This window comes from Schistocerca piceifrons, chromosome 2, assembly GCF_021461385.2.
Source record: "Schistocerca piceifrons isolate TAMUIC-IGC-003096 chromosome 2, iqSchPice1.1, whole genome shotgun sequence".
Classification (NCBI taxonomy): domain Eukaryota; kingdom Metazoa; phylum Arthropoda; class Insecta; order Orthoptera; family Acrididae; genus Schistocerca; species Schistocerca piceifrons.
In genome coordinates, this window is record NC_060139.1 from 116138183 (window position 1) to 116159189 (window position 21007).

The 21007-nt window shown below is 39.6% G+C and overlaps 1 protein-coding gene across 1 annotated transcript in view; it reads left to right on the forward strand.

Annotated features, from left to right (window-relative positions):
* The first annotated feature begins 42 nt into the window (after nt 1-42).
* Nucleotides 43-21007, forward strand: part of LOC124776445 (transcription factor Dp-1) — a 227824-nt gene continuing 206859 nt past the window's right edge. Inside the window, exons 1-2 of the mRNA XM_047251447.1 lie at nt 43-425; nt 7297-7415. Coding sequence (XP_047107403.1) covers nt 377-425; nt 7297-7415 — 168 coding nt within the window. The 5' untranslated portion in view covers nt 43-376. The remainder of the gene's footprint in view (nt 426-7296; nt 7416-21007) is intronic.

Consider the following 21007-nt stretch of genomic DNA (forward strand, 5'->3'; position numbering starts at 1 on the left):
ACCTAGCACCACGTGACTTCGTCCGACCAACCAGCTGTTTAGCATTGTGCCTGCCGCCAAGCTCATCTCAGGTGTAGGTACTCGAATGGGTGGTATTTTGTACGAAGTTCTGTGCTCGATTTTGAAATGTAAAGTAACGGTTGAAGCGTAACTATGTGAAACGTGTATGTTTTGGCTACGCTGTATTCGAAGAGGAGACAGTATTTTAGTGTGAACAGTGAGAAAGAGTGGAGAAATGTTGAGCGTTTGCAGTCGCCATTTTGCAGCATCGAAGAAGGCTGACCTGATCGTTGGCGAAATGACCAATTGATTTTGAAGGAACTGACAAACTGCTTGAAGCAATTTTTTATACCATTAAAGTGTCAGGAGTCCCATAATGACCCAGCAAAACAATACAGTGAATTTTCTGATTCATGATTCGAATGGTACGTACTGAAACATTCACAGTGCATGCGAGTCTTAAAAGACGAACATAGTTCGCATTACCGACGTGATATGTTGTGGATGGTGTTGTCTTACCACCTTTCACTTGAAGATGGATTGTGGAAGGTTTTTATATCCAAGATGTGTTACGGTACCGACGCTATGCACTTTCAGTTGATGCCCACGCAGCAAGCAAAGTCGGTAGATCAACAGTCGCTGGTAACCACGTATCGCTTGTTGAAGAACGTTATCCTACTTAACTTGTGAGGAACAGCGGTATTTTCGTTCGTGGATAAATTTGTATACATTTCTATGTGCTGAGACGTTGACTGCGGGTATTGAATAATGAAAGAAACACATGTTTGCATCTTTTGTAATTTATGAAAACATTCAGTGAACGTCTGCAGGATTTTTCTTAAGGCAAGATTTTTGCCGTGCAAGGTACAGCATATACACGACGGGTAAACATGTTCTGTCTATTAATGAAATGATTCATTCTCAATTCATGAACGAAGTTCTATATTGTATCGTCAATCAGTTGAAATCGACTCCTATTCTGGAACTGTTTGTAATCCGTTTGTAACAAACTAATGCGTGACTTAACGTATCTGTTGTATGATACTGACACTCTTAAAATGAAGTCATAAATCCATAGATTGTTTTTTTGTGTACTCTCGGATTGCCGTTGTTAAAATGTGTATGGTGAGATTTTGAAAATCAGTGCAGTATTCCAAGAGGGGGCGGCCAAAGTGTTTATTGGGAGTCATATGTTGTGGTTTCAGAATGTCCGACACTTCTAATTTGTTTTCATTGGGTGCAACACATGTTTACTGTGAACATGTAAGATGGCTGTGACAATCTTCTTGCAGCCTGCTTACAGTAGAAACTAAACTTAAGAACCTGCTAGGGACATCACAATAATGCTTTCCCAAACTGAAGTGTAACTATTGGAGTGTTTCGTGGTAAATTATCGAGTTTACTAACAATAATAGCATTGGTTAACTTGGGTCCTTGAGGCGTAATGAGAGAAAATGACGTATTTCACTAAATAACAACGTGGTGACATGGCCCTGTGCATTAGGCATACGTGTGAACCTATCGAGTAAATAAATAAGTTTAGTGGAAATTCTGTATAAGCTCTTGCTGGACAACATTTCACAAAAATTTCGAAGAGTTTTTCCATGTGTGCTGCTACAGTTTGACTACCATGTGTTTTTTACCCCAAGAATGTAATGGACACATTTAGAATCTCGTTGTAATAAAATTAGAGGTACATGTTCATGTCTTAGCCCCAAGTATTAGAATATTTTTTTGTTGAAGTGAATTCAGTGTACCACTAGCTGTTTTTGTTGATCTAGAGCACATGTAACCAGTAGGCATTAAAGTTTTTTTTTATGTACTTACTGGTAAGCCCAACTTTCATAGTAGAAAGCTTGGTAATTTTTGTATTCGCATTTTACTTTTCATTGTTGTAGCCTTTAGCACTAATTATCCAGTTTTCATAATGCAACACACCTGCGAAGACCTATTACTTAGATTCAATAGTCTTTCCTAATATTTTAAATTTTGGAGATTTTAGCCTTTTTTTAGCTTGATTTATTTCTGATTATGAATGTACATGCACCTTCTTGGCTTCCTTTCAGTTTGTTACCACTGACTTTATTGCGCATTAACATTTGTTGGCTTGGGAAACTGAGTTATCCCCTTTTCACCTAACTTATAGGCCTATCTCCGTATACCCTGCAGATCAAGATGTTGCCACAGCCAATGTTAAAGAGGAGGCCACTATCACTCTGGCTACCAAACCCAACGATGAATTAATATAAAGCAAAAGCGAAGCACCAACGCTTATTAACCCTCACAGAAAGAAAAACATAATCTGAATCTGGTTGCGATCTCCAGATTGTGGATTCTCAGAATGTCTGTCTTATACTGCAGTTGGTTGCCAAAACTACTGGTACTAAAACTAGCAGATCCCATTTGCAAAATTTAATACCCAGCTGTTCTGCCGCAGTGGAGCCATACTACTCTGCAGTAATGACCTCAGTCGATTGGCTCACTGGATGCTGGTCTTCTGCCGTTGACAGCTTATGTTGTGGCTGAAGCAATTACTTCTCTATCTAGTAGCTACTTGGCCTCACAACGGCTGAACGCACCCCACTTGCCAACAGCACTCGGCAGACTTGGCCGACCGTCCGTTCAAGTGCTAGCCAAGCCCAACAGTGCTTAACTTAGGTTATCTGAAAGGAATTGGTCTTGCCAGTGGAGCAAGACAGTTGACAGTAGTGTGACTACATGTACGATTAACTGTTGGTGTTTCCATTAATAAATAAGCTAATTGTAATGTATAAGATGATTTCAGAAGTAATGTCTCATAGGACAAATAGGGTGAACCAGGACTCCAACAAACTTTCAAAGCTGGTTGTATGGACTAACAAAAGAAAAGAAAGTCTAGTAAATATGGACTCTAATATGCATACCTTAAATGCTAAGAGCACTTCATTTTCAATACTGTGAAACAAATCTCTTCTATTTATTTTATTTACACGTCAAGTTCCGTAGGACCAAATTGAGGAATAAATCTTCACGGTCATGGTAAATGCCAGTACATGAAGTTACAACATAAAAGCAATAAACCGAAGAAAGTCAAGCCATAAGTTTAAGTAAATGCAGTCCACAGTACAACAAGAATTGGGTTAATTTTTCAAGGAACTCCTCGACAGTATAGAAGGAGTGACCCATGAGGAAACTCATCAGTTTTGATTTGAAAGCATGTGGATTACTGCAAACATTTCTGAAGTCTAGTGATTGAAAGTTTATTGAAAATGGATGCAGCAGTATACTGCACACCTTTCTGCACAAGAGTTAGGAAATGCGATCCAAATGCAGGTTTGATCTCTGCCGAGTATTAACTGAGTGGATGCTGCTTATTCTTGGGAATAAGCTAATATTGTTAACAAGAAATGACAGTAAGGAATATATATATTGAGAGGCCACTGCCAAATACCCAGACTCGTGAACAGTGGTCGACAAGAGGTTCGTGAACTCTTACACCACTTGTTGCCTGAACAGCCCGTTTCTGAGCCAAAAACATCCTCTTGGAATGGGAATTAATATAATACCATATGACATAAGCAAATTACACTAATTTTCATGTAGAACGATTGCTCACTTCAGATACTGTTCTAATAGTACAAATGGCAGCATTTAGTCTTTGAACAAGATCCTGAACGTGGGCTTTCCACTACAATTTACTATCTATCTGAACACATAGAAATTTAAACTGTTCAGTTTCACTAATAATATGACCACTGTGTGAAATTAAAATGTCGGGTCTTGTTGAGTTGTGGGTTAGAAACTGTAAAAACTGAGTCTTACTGTGAGTTAGCGTTAGTTTATTTTCTACAAGCCATGAACTTGTGTCATGAACTGCACTATTTGAAACTGAGCCAATGTTGCACACAACATCCTTTACTACCAAGCTAGTGTCATCAGCAAACAAATATTTTAGTTACCCGTAATATCATTTATATAAATAAGAAAGATGAGTGGTCCCAGCACTGATTTCTGGGGCATCCCCCATTTGACTGTACCCCATTCAGACCCCAAATCTCGGCCATTCTCAACACTTTGAATAATGACTTGTTGCTGAAGTAAGAGGTGAACCAATTGTGAGCTTCTCCCCATATTCCATAATGGTCCAACTTCTGGAGCTATATTTTGTGATCACCACAATCAAACACCTTAGTTAAATCAAAAAATATGCGTAGTGTTTGAAACCTGCATGGTTGTACCATGCAGTAATGACATTTCAGCCAGCTGAGATGACCTTCACATTTGTTGATAATTGTATTGCACTGCCAGTGTTGTTGGTCCCATCATAGTAGTTTGATAAACATTACAGTAGACCTACACTTCTTCTGTATCATTGGCAATCAGACCAATGTCCAAGCCCTCTGCTCACTTACATGACACGCAATAAATGTTTTGTACACTCAGCATTCAGTGCTGCTTGTAGTTTATTTATCACAATCCTGTCAACTAGGATATTTGTTCTGTTCCCGGTTTTGATGTCTGGTGCTGCTATCAAAATCATGCGAGAGAAATTTATTTTGCAATTAGAGCAGCTTAAATCGTTGTTTTGTGCACCCACAATGACAGATTTTTTACATTTGTGTTTTATTGTAATTGCTGTGGATTCAGGATGTGATCTGTGAGAAATTGAACTGTGTCGTAACTAGGATATGTGCAATTCGTTTTCAATTGCTCCCTTATGGTGTGAACTAATACACTGCCCAAACAAATATCCTTGATGTAAATAGATGTTCAATTAAATGCATAGAGTGGTTGGCAGTTGGGACGAACGCACTAGTGGCAATTTGATGCATCAACAAAAAATGACAGGAGAACAGAGAGTATTCAGAAGGAGAGTAAAACTTGTTTTTACAATCTCGGTTGCATGTGAAAAAGATTCAGCACTAGTTTTGATCATATGTATATGATCATCCTAGAGTTACAGAACAAAGAATAACAAAACACACACTTCAAACCGTAGGTGTGTGTGTGTGTGTGTGTGTGTGTGTGTGTGTGTGTGTGTGTGTGTGTGTGTGTGTGAATACATTACCCTGAGAGGGTGGTACATGGTCTGGGGAATGGGAAGAAGGGGAGGGCTAGGATTTTGAGGTATAAAATGGCAAAAAGAATATCTTTATTAAAACAAACTATGAGATGGATATGTGAATGTGTCTCTTGGATTGTTAAATAAGTATTCCTTCACTAAAGGATGTAAGACGTGTTCCTTTTGGTGTACAATGAGCGCAGCCTCCATCCCAGCACACAGCCTGCGAGTAGTGCATGTGCTGTTGGAGTCTCTTTGCATTGAAAGGGGCTGGCCCGTTACAAAGCTGGAAAGTCACTGCTCTGTGGGATGTATAAAAAAAATGAATATTAATGAAACATATATAGGCAATTCCTGAAATCACAGTAAAGATTAAGTTTGTGAACAGGTTGCAGGTGATACCTGTAGAATTGTATGTCTCTGCAACATGAATTGATTTCAGTAACATGTTTTATGCTATTAGAAATAGTCATCCAAGGCTTGATGCTAGAATGTTCGATTTGGTTTTTTATAACTCCAGGCGTATAACTTTTACCAAAAGATTTGACTGATTTCCAACAATGAACACTTTGGTATTATTAGAATGGCAGTGTTGTAATGAAGATGATCATTCTTCTGCGGACACTACATCGTGGCAGTATTAGTTGGGGAGTGTTTTGAACTATGTGTGAATAAGATACCGGTAGAGGTCGGGCCTCAACTACCATTACCAACCGCAGCAAACAGTTGCACTGTAGCAACTAACAAATGCTTTGTGTCTACAATTTGCTTTGAGTTGCCAGTTGTGGTCTTCTTCTTTTTTTTCTCATTTTGAAATGAGTGAGGAGACTAATCCTGGTGCATAAAAGGATTTAAATGAGACTCTCACTGCAAGACAAGAAATCAATAATCCGTATGACCATTATGTCAGTTCTGCTTTCATGGAAGCACAGAATGGCGACAGATAGGGAGGGCTTATTCCCTCGTATCACCCCCCTTATCTTGGACAGTCAAAGTTTTAATTTGTTTACAGTAGCAGATGACTGCCATGATACACTGTTTGCATAATATCTGCAATAAAAAAAGTTTTCAACTATTTGTACTGTGCAGCTGAAATTGAAAAAATACACTTTTTTTAAAAATGACATTTTTCAGTATGGCATACCTGTAGGCATAAACATTAGGCTTTGCTGCAAGTCAGTTTGTCACCGTGACCAGATTTTTTGCTTTAACATTTATTAGCTTCCCGAGATTGTCAGCTTCCAACCGAATTAAGACTTCAAGCTATGCTACACAACCAAGATTTCAAGGGGGTCCAGCATGTAACTTCAACCCACATTTTCTTAAAATGTACACAGTTGTAGCCTCTCACACAGTGGCCATTGTCAGTATTAGAATATTATCTTGCATTCCACATGTCATTTTTATTTTATACTTATGAAAATTTACGCAAGTAGATTATTCATTTCATACTTTACTTTGCTTTTATTTTGTACTGGAAGCTGTTCTAGAGCCTGGTTAAAGTTACTTGTTAATTAACTCTTTAACACTTTGGAGCTCTAACGTACAAACTGTTGCAATTGCCAGTGTGTCACTACAAAGGGTTAATTCACCTGCAGTTATTCACAACAGCTGATGCACTTGGTAATCTGTGGCCTATGTGATTACTGTTCAAAAAGATTTCGGGCTTGCAGCCGGTCGTCGTTAACTTCAATGCACGATATTTCGGCTGAACAACTGCCAGCCATCTTCAGGTGACTTGAACGAGGACTGACGAAGACACTCTGCTCCAGCTTATATAGTGTGCTGATAGTACTGCCACGCACGTGTTCCAGTCGCAGCGACAGAAGGGCCCACTGTATAAGCTGGAGCAGAGAGTGTCTTCGTCAGTCCTTGTTCGGGTCACCTGAAGATGGCTGGCAGTTGTCCAGCCAAAATGTCGTGCAATGAAGTTTACGACGACCGGTTGCAAGCCGGAAATCTTTTTGAGTCGTTGATTCGCTGGGAAAATTTCAAATTTTACATGATTACTGTTGATCACTAAGGGCAATCAGTCTGTTTCTTCTGTACAAGCAGCCCCCCACTCCACTCCACCCGATTTGGTTGAGCCTTAACCTATTTGCGAATAGCAGCTGTCATGCCACATAAAAATGTCAACAAACAATTACTTTTAATCAGAATAAGGCTGTCTTGTCAAAAATGTTACTAGTAATAAGGACAGTACTATGTTTATGCACTAAATCTGATACTGTACTAATACATTTTATTCCTCATAGGTCAGCCCCAAGTGATTAAATTAGTACAAACACATGCTACAAAATCTCACAATAATGTAGCAGTTGATAATCAAGCTCTGAAGACAATATTTAAAGCGCCTAATCAAGATGGTAGCCAGGTATGTATAAGTTGAGTGATGACTTAACATCATGTCACAGATGTTGACATTATTTGGATATGTCATTTTTGTGGTAGGCATTAATTTACAATACTTATGACTTGTTAGTATTAGTGTGGAGCTGTTGTAGTTGAAATGGAATGTTTCTGGAACAGGATTACCGAATGTTGAGATTCTGCTCTACTGCTTTGATCCTTAACATCATCAAGATGGCAGATTTCAATCATATACAATGTGGTGAGCATGATGCTACTCATTACACCCCTGAACAGACTTGCAAACTTGCAAAACCATGTGAAAGATTTAACTCCAGCAATAAAATGAAACTGCTGGTACAACCACAGAAAGTAGAGGGTTTTTTGTGGGTGCAAACTAAATTTATGTCGATAATAGTGACAGTATTCCAAAATAAATATTAACCCAAAAAATCAATCACAAGAAATATTCAACACAACAACAAAAATGCAAAAACAAACACCATTGGTGTCATGAATTTGATCTATGTAGCCATGAACTCGCACACAACTCGAAAACCCGGTATCACAAATTTTACTTAACCTGTATAGCTCAGACATAGTCCTTGATAGCATGAACCTGCACACAACTCCTGAGACGGATGCTGCAAATTTTACTTGACCTATATGGTTGCTAAAATGAAACCTGCAGTATCAAATCATCATATCCGTTTTTGAAATCTTCACTTACCGTTTCTGTGTGAAAGTCCACAGTACAACAAACAAAAACTTACTCATGTAACGGATATCAGAAATATAACCTAAACAGTGATGGTAAATCTAGTATCCACAATACTTATCAACCACAGTTTGACACGATTACCAACCACTAACAAGAAAACTCCTAAATTTCTGAAAACTTGCATAATGATCAACTTAGATATACACAGACAACTACAAACATACTAATACATCATACATACATCACTAAAATGCAAATAAAACCACAAAAAGTACTTACCAACCAAAGTCACTGTCGCATAAATCTAGACTGCACACACACACACACACACACACACACACACACACACACACCTAAAAACAGAATAAAATAACTGTAGGAACTTGTCATTTCATCGTTTCAACAAGCAATTACCAGCTCATAAATTTTTGTGATAGCCGTTACTGCCAAAAAGAAGAAACACTATTAAATTTGCGACTATGGGACACACAACACTAGCAATACCAAACAAAAGCCTGACTGCATCACCTAAAATATGCAAAATCCGAATAACCGATTGTTGAACCAGCATAAACTCTTCTAATGAAAACCTTAAACACTCCCCTAACAAGGTCACTCTCTAAGATACCTAACTAATGGCTTTGAGAAATGAACATCAAACACGAGAGCACCACCAAATACTAGAACACACCATCTACAAGCATGACCGATCGCAAAACTATCATGCCACCATGACGCTGCACAGCACATAGGTCAAAGCAGAGGTATAGGATCGCAATTTTCAGTTGACCCTACTGGAACTTTTATATGGTGCCCCTCGTGCCTTCCTTCTCTAGTTCTACAAGTCATCCCTGCCCACAGATATAGATCCTCAGCTATTGCATTGATGTTATGATTGGTTTTGCACACTATATAGCTCTTCAGTGAAGTTGGTTGTGTGACATGTAGCACACAAATATTTATCATGAAGTGAAGCCCAATCCCAGTAAAACTCAAGTGAGCGCATCCACATATGAATCAGAAGCGCTGCAAAAGCTGGACATCACGTGGCGAGGAGAACAACTGAAACATTGCCCAACACCAGTCTACCTAGGTGTCACACTGGACAGGGCTCTAACGTACAGGCAGTAATGTCGAAACGTGAAACAGAAAGTCATTTCTGACAGTGGGATACTTAAGAAGCTGATTGGCAGCAGTTGTAGAGCTAAACCGCACCTCCTAAGGACTTCCGCACTTGCACTTTGTGGATCAGCTGCTGAGCATGCTGCTCCTGTGTGGAACGTTTCAGCTCATGCTAAGCAAGTTGAGCCAACACCAGAAATTGTATCCGATTGTTGGAATAGCCCCACCCAACATCCAGAGGGCCATTGCTGCAATGATAGAACAAAGCAGGAGAATGACCACTGACATCCTCTGTATGGTCATCAGGTAGCAAGATCCCGCCTTAAATCCCCCAATAGTTTCCTTGCTAGGCGTGCGCCACTGGAGGGAGCACCAGAGGCAGTTAGTCTTGTAACATGGAAGAGCTTACTGCCCATAGACATCTCACCAAAAGAACAACTAGCTCCTGGTGCAAACCTACAATACCCTGTGTGGAGGTCCCTCAGCCGCCTAAGAGTGGGCATTCCCCGATACAAGACCAACCTGAAGCAATGGGGAATCCTTCCTGCGAGCGCTGACACCTTTTGCGACTTCAGGGCTGAAGAAGATCCAAGCCATCTACTTGTATGCCCCTTCATGGACAACCTGTGCATGATACAAGATGTTTACGGAGGAAATGACAAAGCTATTGCAGCTGCTATTTTTTGGAAATGCTGACCAGACACGGAAATGAATGAATGTTTGATAGCAGCTTCGCATGATTAATCGTTGGCCCAAAGAAATTCATGCTGTGACATTTGGCATTTCTGTGTTTTTACGCATTGTTGCCAACTGATAATAGAAAAATGTACAAGCATACTAAACATAAGGCGATGCGTTCTGTCTTCAGTTACAGCACCTGTAGGATGAATTATAAGATATAGTTCATGTTATACATCATTGGATATGTCTCACCGTATTGCCTGGGTGGCACTTGTGGCCTTTTGGTGGTAATTTAGAGGGGTTCTTATGAAGATAGTCAAGGATTCCAGACTTTATTCTAATGTTTATGTCTTATGCTAGTTTAAGTGTCTGATAGTCGGAGAGGTGTTATAGAATATTGTCTTTTGTATGAGGTGACAGTGTCTTAACTCGTCCTGAAAATGTGAATATTTCTAAGGACTTCTTGTATTTTTCTTATATATGCTATTCATCCCAAAATTTGGTTGGTTTTAATATATCCATGCAGAGTATCATTGGGTCATTCTATGTCAAGTCGCACAGTCATGTCATTATAAAATTTTGTTTGCATGCTTGAAACTTCGACTTTTTAGCACTGACTCTTGAAATTTCACCTCCGTGTCATTTATGATATGTTGTACAAAGCTTTCCTGGTTTGGCGAAGATTTTCCCAACACTTAATGATTTAGACAATGCTAAATTTACTGACTTTAAAGGATTTTTTTAACTATCTGGTTGTATGTTTTGGAAGGATTACAGCAAGTTCTTTGATGGCTTTCAAAAACCTGAAGGGATAGTAACTGTGATGTCTACATGTACTTCTTTCTTGATCATCTGGAAAGTTAATACTGGACTGTAACACTGTCAGATCTTGCTGGTCTCCACTCAGCTCTGAAAATTTTTGAAGAGTTTTTAAAAACTGGGGTGTAGGCTGTCAAGTGATACATTGTTGCAAGTAATTTTCCAACACTATTTGATTTGATATTTTCCATAGTAACTAAGTAATCAGTACTTTGGTTAAAAAAATATAAGACGTTACCAACAGAATTATAAATGGTTGGGCCACAAACAAGTATGACCATCTAACAGAAACACAAACAGGAACTGAGGACAAACAGACTGATTGTTGCATATCGGTGATGATCAACAGTACATGGCAGGGATTGTTGCAGTGCTTTCATATATGCACAGGTTTCAAGCAAGCTATTGCAAACGCACAGAACACTTTATCTCTTTGAGCTGGTGGTTAGCTGCAGAGGATATACTACATTGTTTCAAAATTCACTTAATTAATAAAATTAAATTAATTTTCACACTTAAGATTAATTTGCCTAGAATACTTGATATTTAAATATGCTCTTTGAGACCTCTGCATCTGAGGCATTCTGTGTCGGACCTGATGACTCATTTTTCATCACAGTAAAGAATTTATTAATTTTTGATCTATTTATTTGTCCATTCACAGAAAAGATATTAATTTTTTTTTTATTTTCTTAGTCTAGCTTATAACCTCAGGAATCTTAAGACCAAAACTAGGTTCTGCCAGGTCGGCAAAACATGATATAAACGTTTTCCAATGTCCCTGTAAGTTTTCCAGAAATTGGAAATTGTCATACACTAATATTTTTGTACTCACCAAGCTGCACCAGAACACACACATAAAAGGTTACAATTAGGCAAGCTTTCGGAGCCAGTAGAGCTCATTCTTAAGGCAGAAGGGTTGAAGGGGAAGGAAGAGGGGTGAAGGAAATGGACTGGAGAGGTATAGGGAGGCTTACCAGAGAGATGAGAAGAAAAGACTGATTGTTGGGGAATGCACTGGAGAAGATTTGGAAACCTGAGAGCTTAATGTGAAAGACAGAGATTTCTGATTAAACATCATGCACGAGTTAATAAGAGTGAAAAGCTTGAGTGTATTGTATGTAACAGAGGTGGGAGGGGGGGGGGGGGCTTGGGAAAATAGACAGGTAAGAAAATGAAAGATGTAGAAAACTAAAACGGATTGAAGAAAGTAGTAGATACTGTGAAGAAATGCGGACAAGGAAGAAGTTTATGAAAATTTAGCCAGGTTGGTGGTGAGGACCAAGGAATGTTGTAGTGATAGTTCCCACCTGTGGAGTTCTGAGAAATGGGTGTCTGGGGGGAAGAATACAGATAGTGTGTGTGGTGAAAAAGCACTGAGGTCATGATTGTCCTGTTGTAGTGCATGCTCTGCAACAGGATATTGTGTGTTGCCAGTATACACCCTCTGCCTACCACCATTCATCCTAACTGATAATTTGGTGGTAGTCACGTCAATGTAAAAGGCTGAACAGTGTTCACATAACAGCTGGTATATGACGTGTTGTTTCACAGGTGGCTCTCCCTTTGATAGTATATGTTTTGCCAGATACTGGGCTGGTATAGGTGGTGGTGGGAGGGTGCATAGGGAAAGTCTTGCAGTGGGGATGGTCAGAGGAGTAGGAGCCATTGGGTAGGGAGATGAATTCAGGAGCAGCATAGGGCCTGACAAGAGTATTGCGGAGATTGGTAGGGTGACGAAAAGCTATTCTAGATGTGATGGGCAAAATTTCAGCAACTACTGTTGCTTGTTAGTAGGTTTAATGTGAACAGAAGTGTGTAGCTGGCCTTCGGTGAGGACAAGATCAACATCAAGGAAAGTGTCATGGGATTTGTAATAGTACCATGTGAAATTTACTGTTGATCCCTCCAAAAAACAACTTTGAAGAGCATCACTGGTCGCTCAGTATTATCCTGGTCTGGAATGTATTAATCAGCTACTTTGTGTTCCTAAAATGATGCCCTGAGATGAGATCCATTTTGTCTGATGAGATTTTGCCCACCACACCTAGAACAGCTTTTTGTCACCCTCCCAATCTCCGAAATATTCTTGTCAGACCATATGCTCCTTTTGCATCCATCTCCCGACCCTATGGCTCGTACCCCTGTTCCGTCCCTGCTGCGAGACTTGCCGTCCCACCATCACCTGTACCAGCCCTACACGTCATATACCAGTTGTTATGTAAACACTATTCAGCCTTTTACATTGGCATGACTACCTCCAAATTATCTGTTAGGACGAATGGGCATAGGCAGATGGTGTGTAATGGCAACATGGAAAATCTTCAAATGTTTTTTAATTCCATTCTTTGATCAAAATATCAATTCTTTTGACGATGACCAGTTTCAGTCCGTGATGACCATCCTCAGATCTTTTCTACACCATGTCCTAAAGTGATAAGGTCATAATGGAAACTTTTTCAGTCCGTGATGGCCAGCCTCAGATCTTTTCTACACCAGTCTTAAAGTGATAAGGCCATAATGGACACCTTAGGACATGGTGTAGAAAAGATCTGAGGATGGTCATCATGGACTGAAACCAGTCATCGTCAAAAGAATTGATTTTGTGATCAAAGACTGGAGTAAAAACACGTTTGACAGTATTGGAGCGCTGTTCGTATTCGCGACTATGTCGCAGCTGGTGACCGCAGTATCCTGTTGCAGAGCATGCTCTATAACATGACAGTCATGACCTCAGTGCTGTTTCAGCACAAGTGCCATCTGTATTCTTCCCCCAGACACCAGTTTCCCAGAACTCTGCAGGTGGGAACTATCGCTACAGCATCTCCTCGGTTCTCACTATCCACCTGGTCGTAGCTTACATTAAATTCTTCATTCTCAGCATTTCTTCACAGTATCTACTCCTTTCTTCAATCTGTTTTAGTTTTCTACAGCTTTTATTTTCTTACCTTTCTATTTTTGGCTGCCCCTCTCCCACCTCTGTTATATACAATTCACTTAGCTTTTCGCTCTTACTAACTCTTGTACAATGTTTAAGCAGTTATCTCAGTCTTGTATATTATCCTGTCCTCCATGTTTAAGCTCTCAGGTTTCAAATCTTGTCCTGTGCAGTCCCCAAAAGTCAGTCTTTCTTCCTTGTTCTGTTTGGTAAGTCTCCCTTGATATGTGGTTCTGGGTGACTTTCCCGAAATCTACCCTTTTTCCTAGAGCTCTTCAGTCCTTTTCCTTCAACCCTCTTCCTTTCCCTCCAATCCTTCTGCTTTGAGGAGAAGCCACTGGCTCCAAAAGCTTGCCTACTTATAACTTCTTTTATGTGTGTGTTATGCCACAGCTTGGTAAGTAGATTTTTGTGTGTATTCAAGTAAATTGTTTTGTCAAAAATTGATTGTTTTTGTTGTTATATTAATTTTTTGTAATTTTCTTTGTAGCTTTATTGCTTAAATAAATTCATTCTTGTTAAGTACGTCTCTCTCTCAACTTCTGAAGAAAATTCCGTATCAAAATCTTCATATACATCTGAGTTAGAGTATTTCTGTAGATAAGTACTACTTTACATGGGCATTCTCACAGAACCAAATTACTAGAACATTACTATAGGCCTATTGAAAATTCAGAATAAAAAAAGTTTGTCTGTGACCAAAAAGTATTTTCAGAAGTTCTTATGTTACAAGTACAGGGTGATTCAAAAAGAATACCACAACTTTAGGAATTTAAAACACTGCAACGACAAAAGGCAGAGCTAAGCGTTATCTGTCGGCGAATTAAGGGAGCTATAAAGTTTCATTTAGTTGTACATTTGTTCGCTTGAGGCACTGTTGACAAGGCGTCAGTGTCAGTTGATGCTAAGATGGCGACCGCTCAACAGAAAGCTTTTTGTGTTATTGAGTACGGCAGAAGTGAATCGACGACAGTTGTTCAGCGTGCATTTCGAATGAAGTATGGTGTTAAACCTCCTGATAGGTGGTGTATTAAACGTTGGTATTGTGCCATTTCAGCCAATAAAGTTTTTGGTCCCTTTTTCTTCGAAGGTGCTACTGTAACTGGACTACAGTATCTGGAGATGTTAGAGAATTGGCTGTTCCCTCAGCTCGAACAAGAAGCACAACAATTCATATTTCAGCAGGATGGAGCGCCACCACATTGGCACTTATCTGTCCGTAACTACCTGAACGTCATCTACCTGAGGCGATGAATCGGCCGCCAGGCAGCCCGTGACAGAGCACTTCATCACTGGCCTCCAAGAAGCCCTGATCTTACCCCCTGCAATTTTTTCTTATGGGGGTATGTTAAGGATATGGTGTTTCGGCCACCTCTCCCAGCCACCATTGATGATTTGAAACAAGAAATAACAGCAGCTATCCAAACTGTTACGCCTGATATGCTACAGAGAGTGTGGAACGAGTTGGAGTATCGGGTTGATATTGCTCGTGTGTCTGGAGGGGGCCATATTGAACATCTCTGAACTTGTTTTTGAGTGAAAAAAAAAAACCTTTTTAAATACTCTTTGTAATGATGTATAACAGAAGGTTATATTATGTTTCTTTCATTAAATACACATTTTTAAAGTTGTGGTATTCTTTTTGAATCACCCTGTATAAGCAAATACACAAAGTTTTAGGAAAATCTGAGATGGAGGGTTACATATCCCAGAATTATTGGGCGATTCGACATGGAATGACCCCATTGGCCTCCTGTGCCTCCCCTTCCTCCCAATGCGTTTGTGTGTGGCTGCATGAAATAAGTGGGAATTGTAAACTACCTGCCTCCTCCAGTCTTTATACCAGAAGAAAATAACCAATCTGCATCATTCCTATTATTTTCATTTCACGCCGTTGGATCAATCCATACAAGGTGGTTCAGCACTGGTTGTTTGACATATTAGAAAAATTGGATATTCGCTGGGCAATGAATTCCCTGATGTTTAGTGGACTCAAAAATGTTTTTTAAAATTTTTTAATTGTTTATGAGAAATGGTGACCATTTTTGTTTCAGTCTGCGTATTTTTGTTTTTGTTTTTTGAAGTATTCAAATAATAGTTTGTACCACGGATTTCAAATAAAAAGCATTTAGTCCAGCACACTCTGGCCTGCAATTTTGAACCATCATCTCCTAGCTGAATTTATTCCCTATGTATTTTTAATAGCTCAAAGTTTTTGGTTGGAAATTTTAAACTCAATTTTTGGACAGTAGCTTTTCAAAAAAAAGGAATAATTTCTCAGCTTTAAAATTTTTGGTGCTGTTACATTCTGCAATATAGGTACTTTTTTTTTAGAGTATCAGTGCTTAGAAGTTTACATTTAAAAAATATAATATTTTAAAATATAGGTTTTTTGGGATTTTTCATTTTCTTTGAGCAAGTTGTGTGATAGGAATATAAAACAATGAAAAGGTTGAGTGCCTTTAGTATTCTGTAAAGATTTGAACCGTTCCTCTAAGATATTAGCAGAGACTTCAGAGTATTCCCTCACATTTTATTAAAAAACATAGGTAACTCCTACCTGTTCCTTACAGAAGGTAAACATTTCTTGACGTGTCAAGATCTGGTTCTCATAGATCCGCTGAAAACCAGCCGTCGTGGTGGCATGTTTTGTCGCGCCCCTGATGCTATCATGAGCCTTCTTCCTAGGCGTGATGTGAAAAGTGTCATTCTACAACAAATCCCCAATCTTCTTTGTGAAAGAAGTTGTAAATAAACTCTTTTTTGTTTCTGTATTGGCTTGCAGCACCATCAGAGTAGTAGCTTGTTTATGGAAGGGTGGTGGTGTTTTATTTAGTTTGTTAATTGCAGTTGAAATTCATGCACTGCTGTAGTGTTGTGTTAAAGTTGGTCACGTATGACACTAAAACTGTGACTCTTTAGTTTATCTTGATCTCTATAACAGAAAACAAATGAATTGTGGCCAATTTGTTTACCCAGTAGTGTCCTTGCTCTTCATCTTTGACAACAAAGGAATTGTTTTCAGAAAAGTTGGCAACAACCAATCATTCATGAACTGCCAAGGTGTGTTTTTTGTCTTTCACAAATTTACTTTGAGCTTTGACAATAAAATGATATATTTGCATGTTTTCAAGGTTATTGTGGTTTTGTGATTGTCACCACTTTATAATATTGTTAATTTTTAAACAATATTAACCTTTTTTGTCTTTGAACCTTAGTACCAAACAGTCTTTTTTGCCAGGCATCAAACGGCTGTTGCTGTCATCTACATGAAACCTAATAACCTTTTTGATGGTATTTTCATCTATCAAATAAGATGCATTTTTCTTCTGTAATGCAAGTAAAATTCCCTGGTTATTAAATGTTTTGTTAATTTAAGCAAACATTGTGACCCATTAAATTCATTACTAATGTTTGCTCAACTTCAAGAATTTAACAGTAAACTTATAATCTTAATTTTATCCTAGTTGTTGGAAACACAACATTTATTTTTGAGATTTTCTATCAGATCACCTAGGATTTCGCAAGTGTGTGTGTGTGTGTGTGTGTGTAAGATGTTGTTGAATGACAAGTGATGTACGAGGGGCAGCAACTTGAAATTAGCGGAGGTTGAGGCCTGGTGGGTAATGGGAAGAGAGAATATATTGAAGGGCAAGTTCCCATCTACGGAGTTCTGATAGGTTGGTGTCAGTGGGAAGTATCCAGATAACCTGGACAGTGTAACACTGTGTCTGTTCATACGAATGGACAGTTTGTTGCTAGTTATTCCCCCATAGAAGGCTTCACAGTGTAGGCAGGTCAGTTGGTAAATCACGTGGGTGCTTTCACACGTGGCTCTGCCTTTGATCGTGTACACCTTCCGGGTTACAGGACTGGGGTAGGTGGTGGTAGGAGGGTGCATGGGACAGGTTTTGCACTGGGGGCAGTTACAAGGGTAGGAGCCAAAGGGTAGGGAAGGTGGGTTTGGGGATTTCATAAGGATGAACCAAGAGGTTACAAAGGTTAAGTGGACAGTGGAAAGACACTCTTGGTGGAGTGGGGAAGATTTCATGAAGGATGGATCTCATTTCAGGGCAGGATTTGAGGAAGTCGTATCCACATTCAGAGTCTGATCCAGTCCCGGAAAGTACGCTGTCACAAGTGGGGCACTTTTGGGGTTCTTCTGTGGGAGGTTCTGGGTTTGAGGGGATGAGGAAGTGGCTCTGGTAATTTGCTTCTGTACCAGGTCAGGAGGGTAGTTGCGGGATGCGAAAGCTGTTTTCAGGTTGTTGGTGTAATGGTTCAGGGATTCAGGACTGGAGCAGAAAGCTGTAGGGAAGGGACCGTTTGATATGAAATGGGTGGCAGCTGTCATAATGGAGGTACTGTTGCTTGTTGGTGGGTTTGATGTGGACGGATTTGTGATGCTGGCCATTGGACAGATGGTCAACGTCAAGGAAAGTGGCATGGGATTTGGAGTAGGACCAGGTGAATCTGATGGAACCAAAGGAGTTGAGGTTGGAGAGGAAGTTCTGGAGTTCTTCTTCACTGAGAGTCCAGATCATGAAGATGTCATTAATAAATCTGTACCAAACTTTGGGTTGGCTGGCCTGGGTAACCAAGAAGGCTTCCTCTAAGCGACCCATAAATAGGTTGGCATATGAGGGGGCCATCCTGGTATCCATGGCTGTTCCCTTTAATTGTTGGTATGTCTGGCCTTCAAAAATGAAGAAGTTGTGAGATAGGATGAAGCTGGCTGAGGTAATGAGGAAAGAGGTTTTAGGTAGGGTAGCAGGTGATCGGTGTGAAAGGAAGTGCTCCATCGCAGCGAGGCCCTGGACGTGCGGAATATTTGTGTATATGGAAGTGGCATCAATGGTTACAAGGATAGTTTCCCGGGGTAACAGATGGGGTAAGGATTCCAGGCGTTCGTGAAAGTGGTTGGTGTCTTTGATGAAGGATGGGAGACCGCATGTAATGGGTTGAAGGTGTTGATCTACGTAGGCAGAGATACATTCTGTGGGGGCTTGGTAACCAGCTACAATGGGGCAGCCAGGATGTTTGGGTTTGTGAATTTTTGGAAGTAGGTAGGAGGTAGGGGTGCGGGATGTCAGTGGGGTCAGGAGGTTGATGGAATCAGGTGAAAGGTTTTGTAGGGGGCCTAAGGTTCTGAGGATTCCTTAAAGCTCTGCCTGAACAATATATATATATATATAATAGAGGGAAACATTCCACGCGGGAAAAATATATTTAAAAACAAAGATGATGTGACTTACCATACGAAAGCGCTGGCAGGTCGATAGAAACACAAACAGACACATACATACACACAAAATTCAAGCTTTCGCAACAAACTGTTGCCTCATCTGGAAAGAGGGAAGGAGAGGGAAAGACGAAAGGATGTGGGTTTTAAGGGAGAGGGTAAGGAGTCATTCAAATCCCGGGAGCTGAAAGACTTACCTTAGGGGGAAAAAAGGACGGGTATACACTCGCGCGCGCGCGCGCGCGCGCGCGCGCGCACACACACACACACACACACACACACACACACACACACACACACACACATCCATCCACACATATACAGACTCAAGCAGACATATTTAAAGACCAGTTGCATCTCAGATGAAATTTATGCTTAAATTTGATGTAATAAAAGTCTATTAAGTGTGTAATTTTCAGGTTTTTTCTTTGGTTTTGTATCAAAAATATTGCAGGTTAAAAAAATTAAGAAATACAAAAAATCTGCTTTTCAAGTAATTAATTTTTTTAAAGTGTTTACCTCTCGCCATTGTTATTCTATAAAATGTAACTATGCTATTTAGTGTTATAGTACAAAAGATATTAAGACCAAGGCATTGTTCCTTTTTTGGAGGGGGGGGGGGGGAGAGAAAAAAAACCTGCTCAGAAATTGAAGTTTTATTTAATTTGCAACCAGTAACTTCGTGCTATTGAAAATATATTAAGGAATACATTCAGCTATGTGATGATTGTTTAAATTTGTAGGCCAAATGGTGCTGAAATAATGCTTTTTCTTTGAAAAGCCTAAGTGAACTCATTACTGAACAATGGAAAAGAATTACAGATGCTTGCAACTAAAAGAAACCTTGTGGTCTGGAACAAAATATGGCTGTAATTTCTAAATGATACACAACAAAATTTTTAAACAGACTATTTTTGAGTCCACTAAACATTAGGTAATTCACCCAGCATATATCCAGATTTTTTCTGTGGTGGTCAAGCAAGCGATTATTTTTTTTCCTGGACCACTCGATGTGGAATGACTCCGTTTCCCAGTACTTTCACTTACACAGCAGTTTGGTGATGCAGAATTTCAGTTTCTTTAGGGTTTCAGTTGTGTGCTGTTCCAAATATTCTCTTGAAATATCATTTAGCATTGTTTTGTGACATCCTTTTGAGTATTTCTTGTGGCCATTTTTGGATCATTTCTATTTATAAAATAGTATTTACAAAAAGGTGACTCCACTAAGAAATGGGAGAGAGTCCTCTGTTAGGTCTGAGTAAGGATTAAAGGAACCAACAAAATATATCCCAGTGGTCACTCCAGGCATTCACACCCTTCAGAGAATCTATGTTCCACCCTTGTAAATTCATTATGTACATCTGCACTTTGAAAACCACCCTGAAGTGCATGGCAGAGGCTATGTCGTGTTGTACCATTTGAGGGTTTCTTCATGTTCCATTCATGTATGGGGCTTGAGAAGAATGATTGGTTGAATGACTCTGTGTGTCCTGTAATTCTTCTAATCTAATCCTCACAATACCTATGGAGCAATATGTCAGGGATTGTAGTGTATTCCCAGACTCATCATTTAAAGCCGGAAGCCAAGAAATACTGCATCTACCTGACTGCCTTGATCCAAAGCTTTCAGTATGTCATGTGAGAAAAGTAAGAGTTGGCTTTCACATTATCAATGTTTTCTGATTCCATGCCGGTTGGCATGGAGGAGGTCATTCTGTTAGAGGTACCTCATTATGTTTGAACTCAGAATATGTTCTAAGATTCTACGACAAATCCGTGCCAAGGATATTGGACAGTAGTTTTGTGGATCAATTTTACTACTATTCTTGTAGATGAATGTGACCTTGTTCTTTTTTGGAAGTACTGGGTATGGTTCTGTGTTTGAGGGATCTAAGATTGATTGTAATTAGAAGAGGGGTTAACTTGGTGCAAAATCTGGTACGGATTCCATCAGGCCCTGGAGCTTTGTTCAGTTCTAACAATTTCAGCTGTTTCTCAGCACCACTGACACATACTTATTTTGCTCATGTTTTCAGTGGTCTGAATTAAGTAAGCATTTCAGTTTTTGCTTTGCTGCCCTCAGTTATTCCTCTC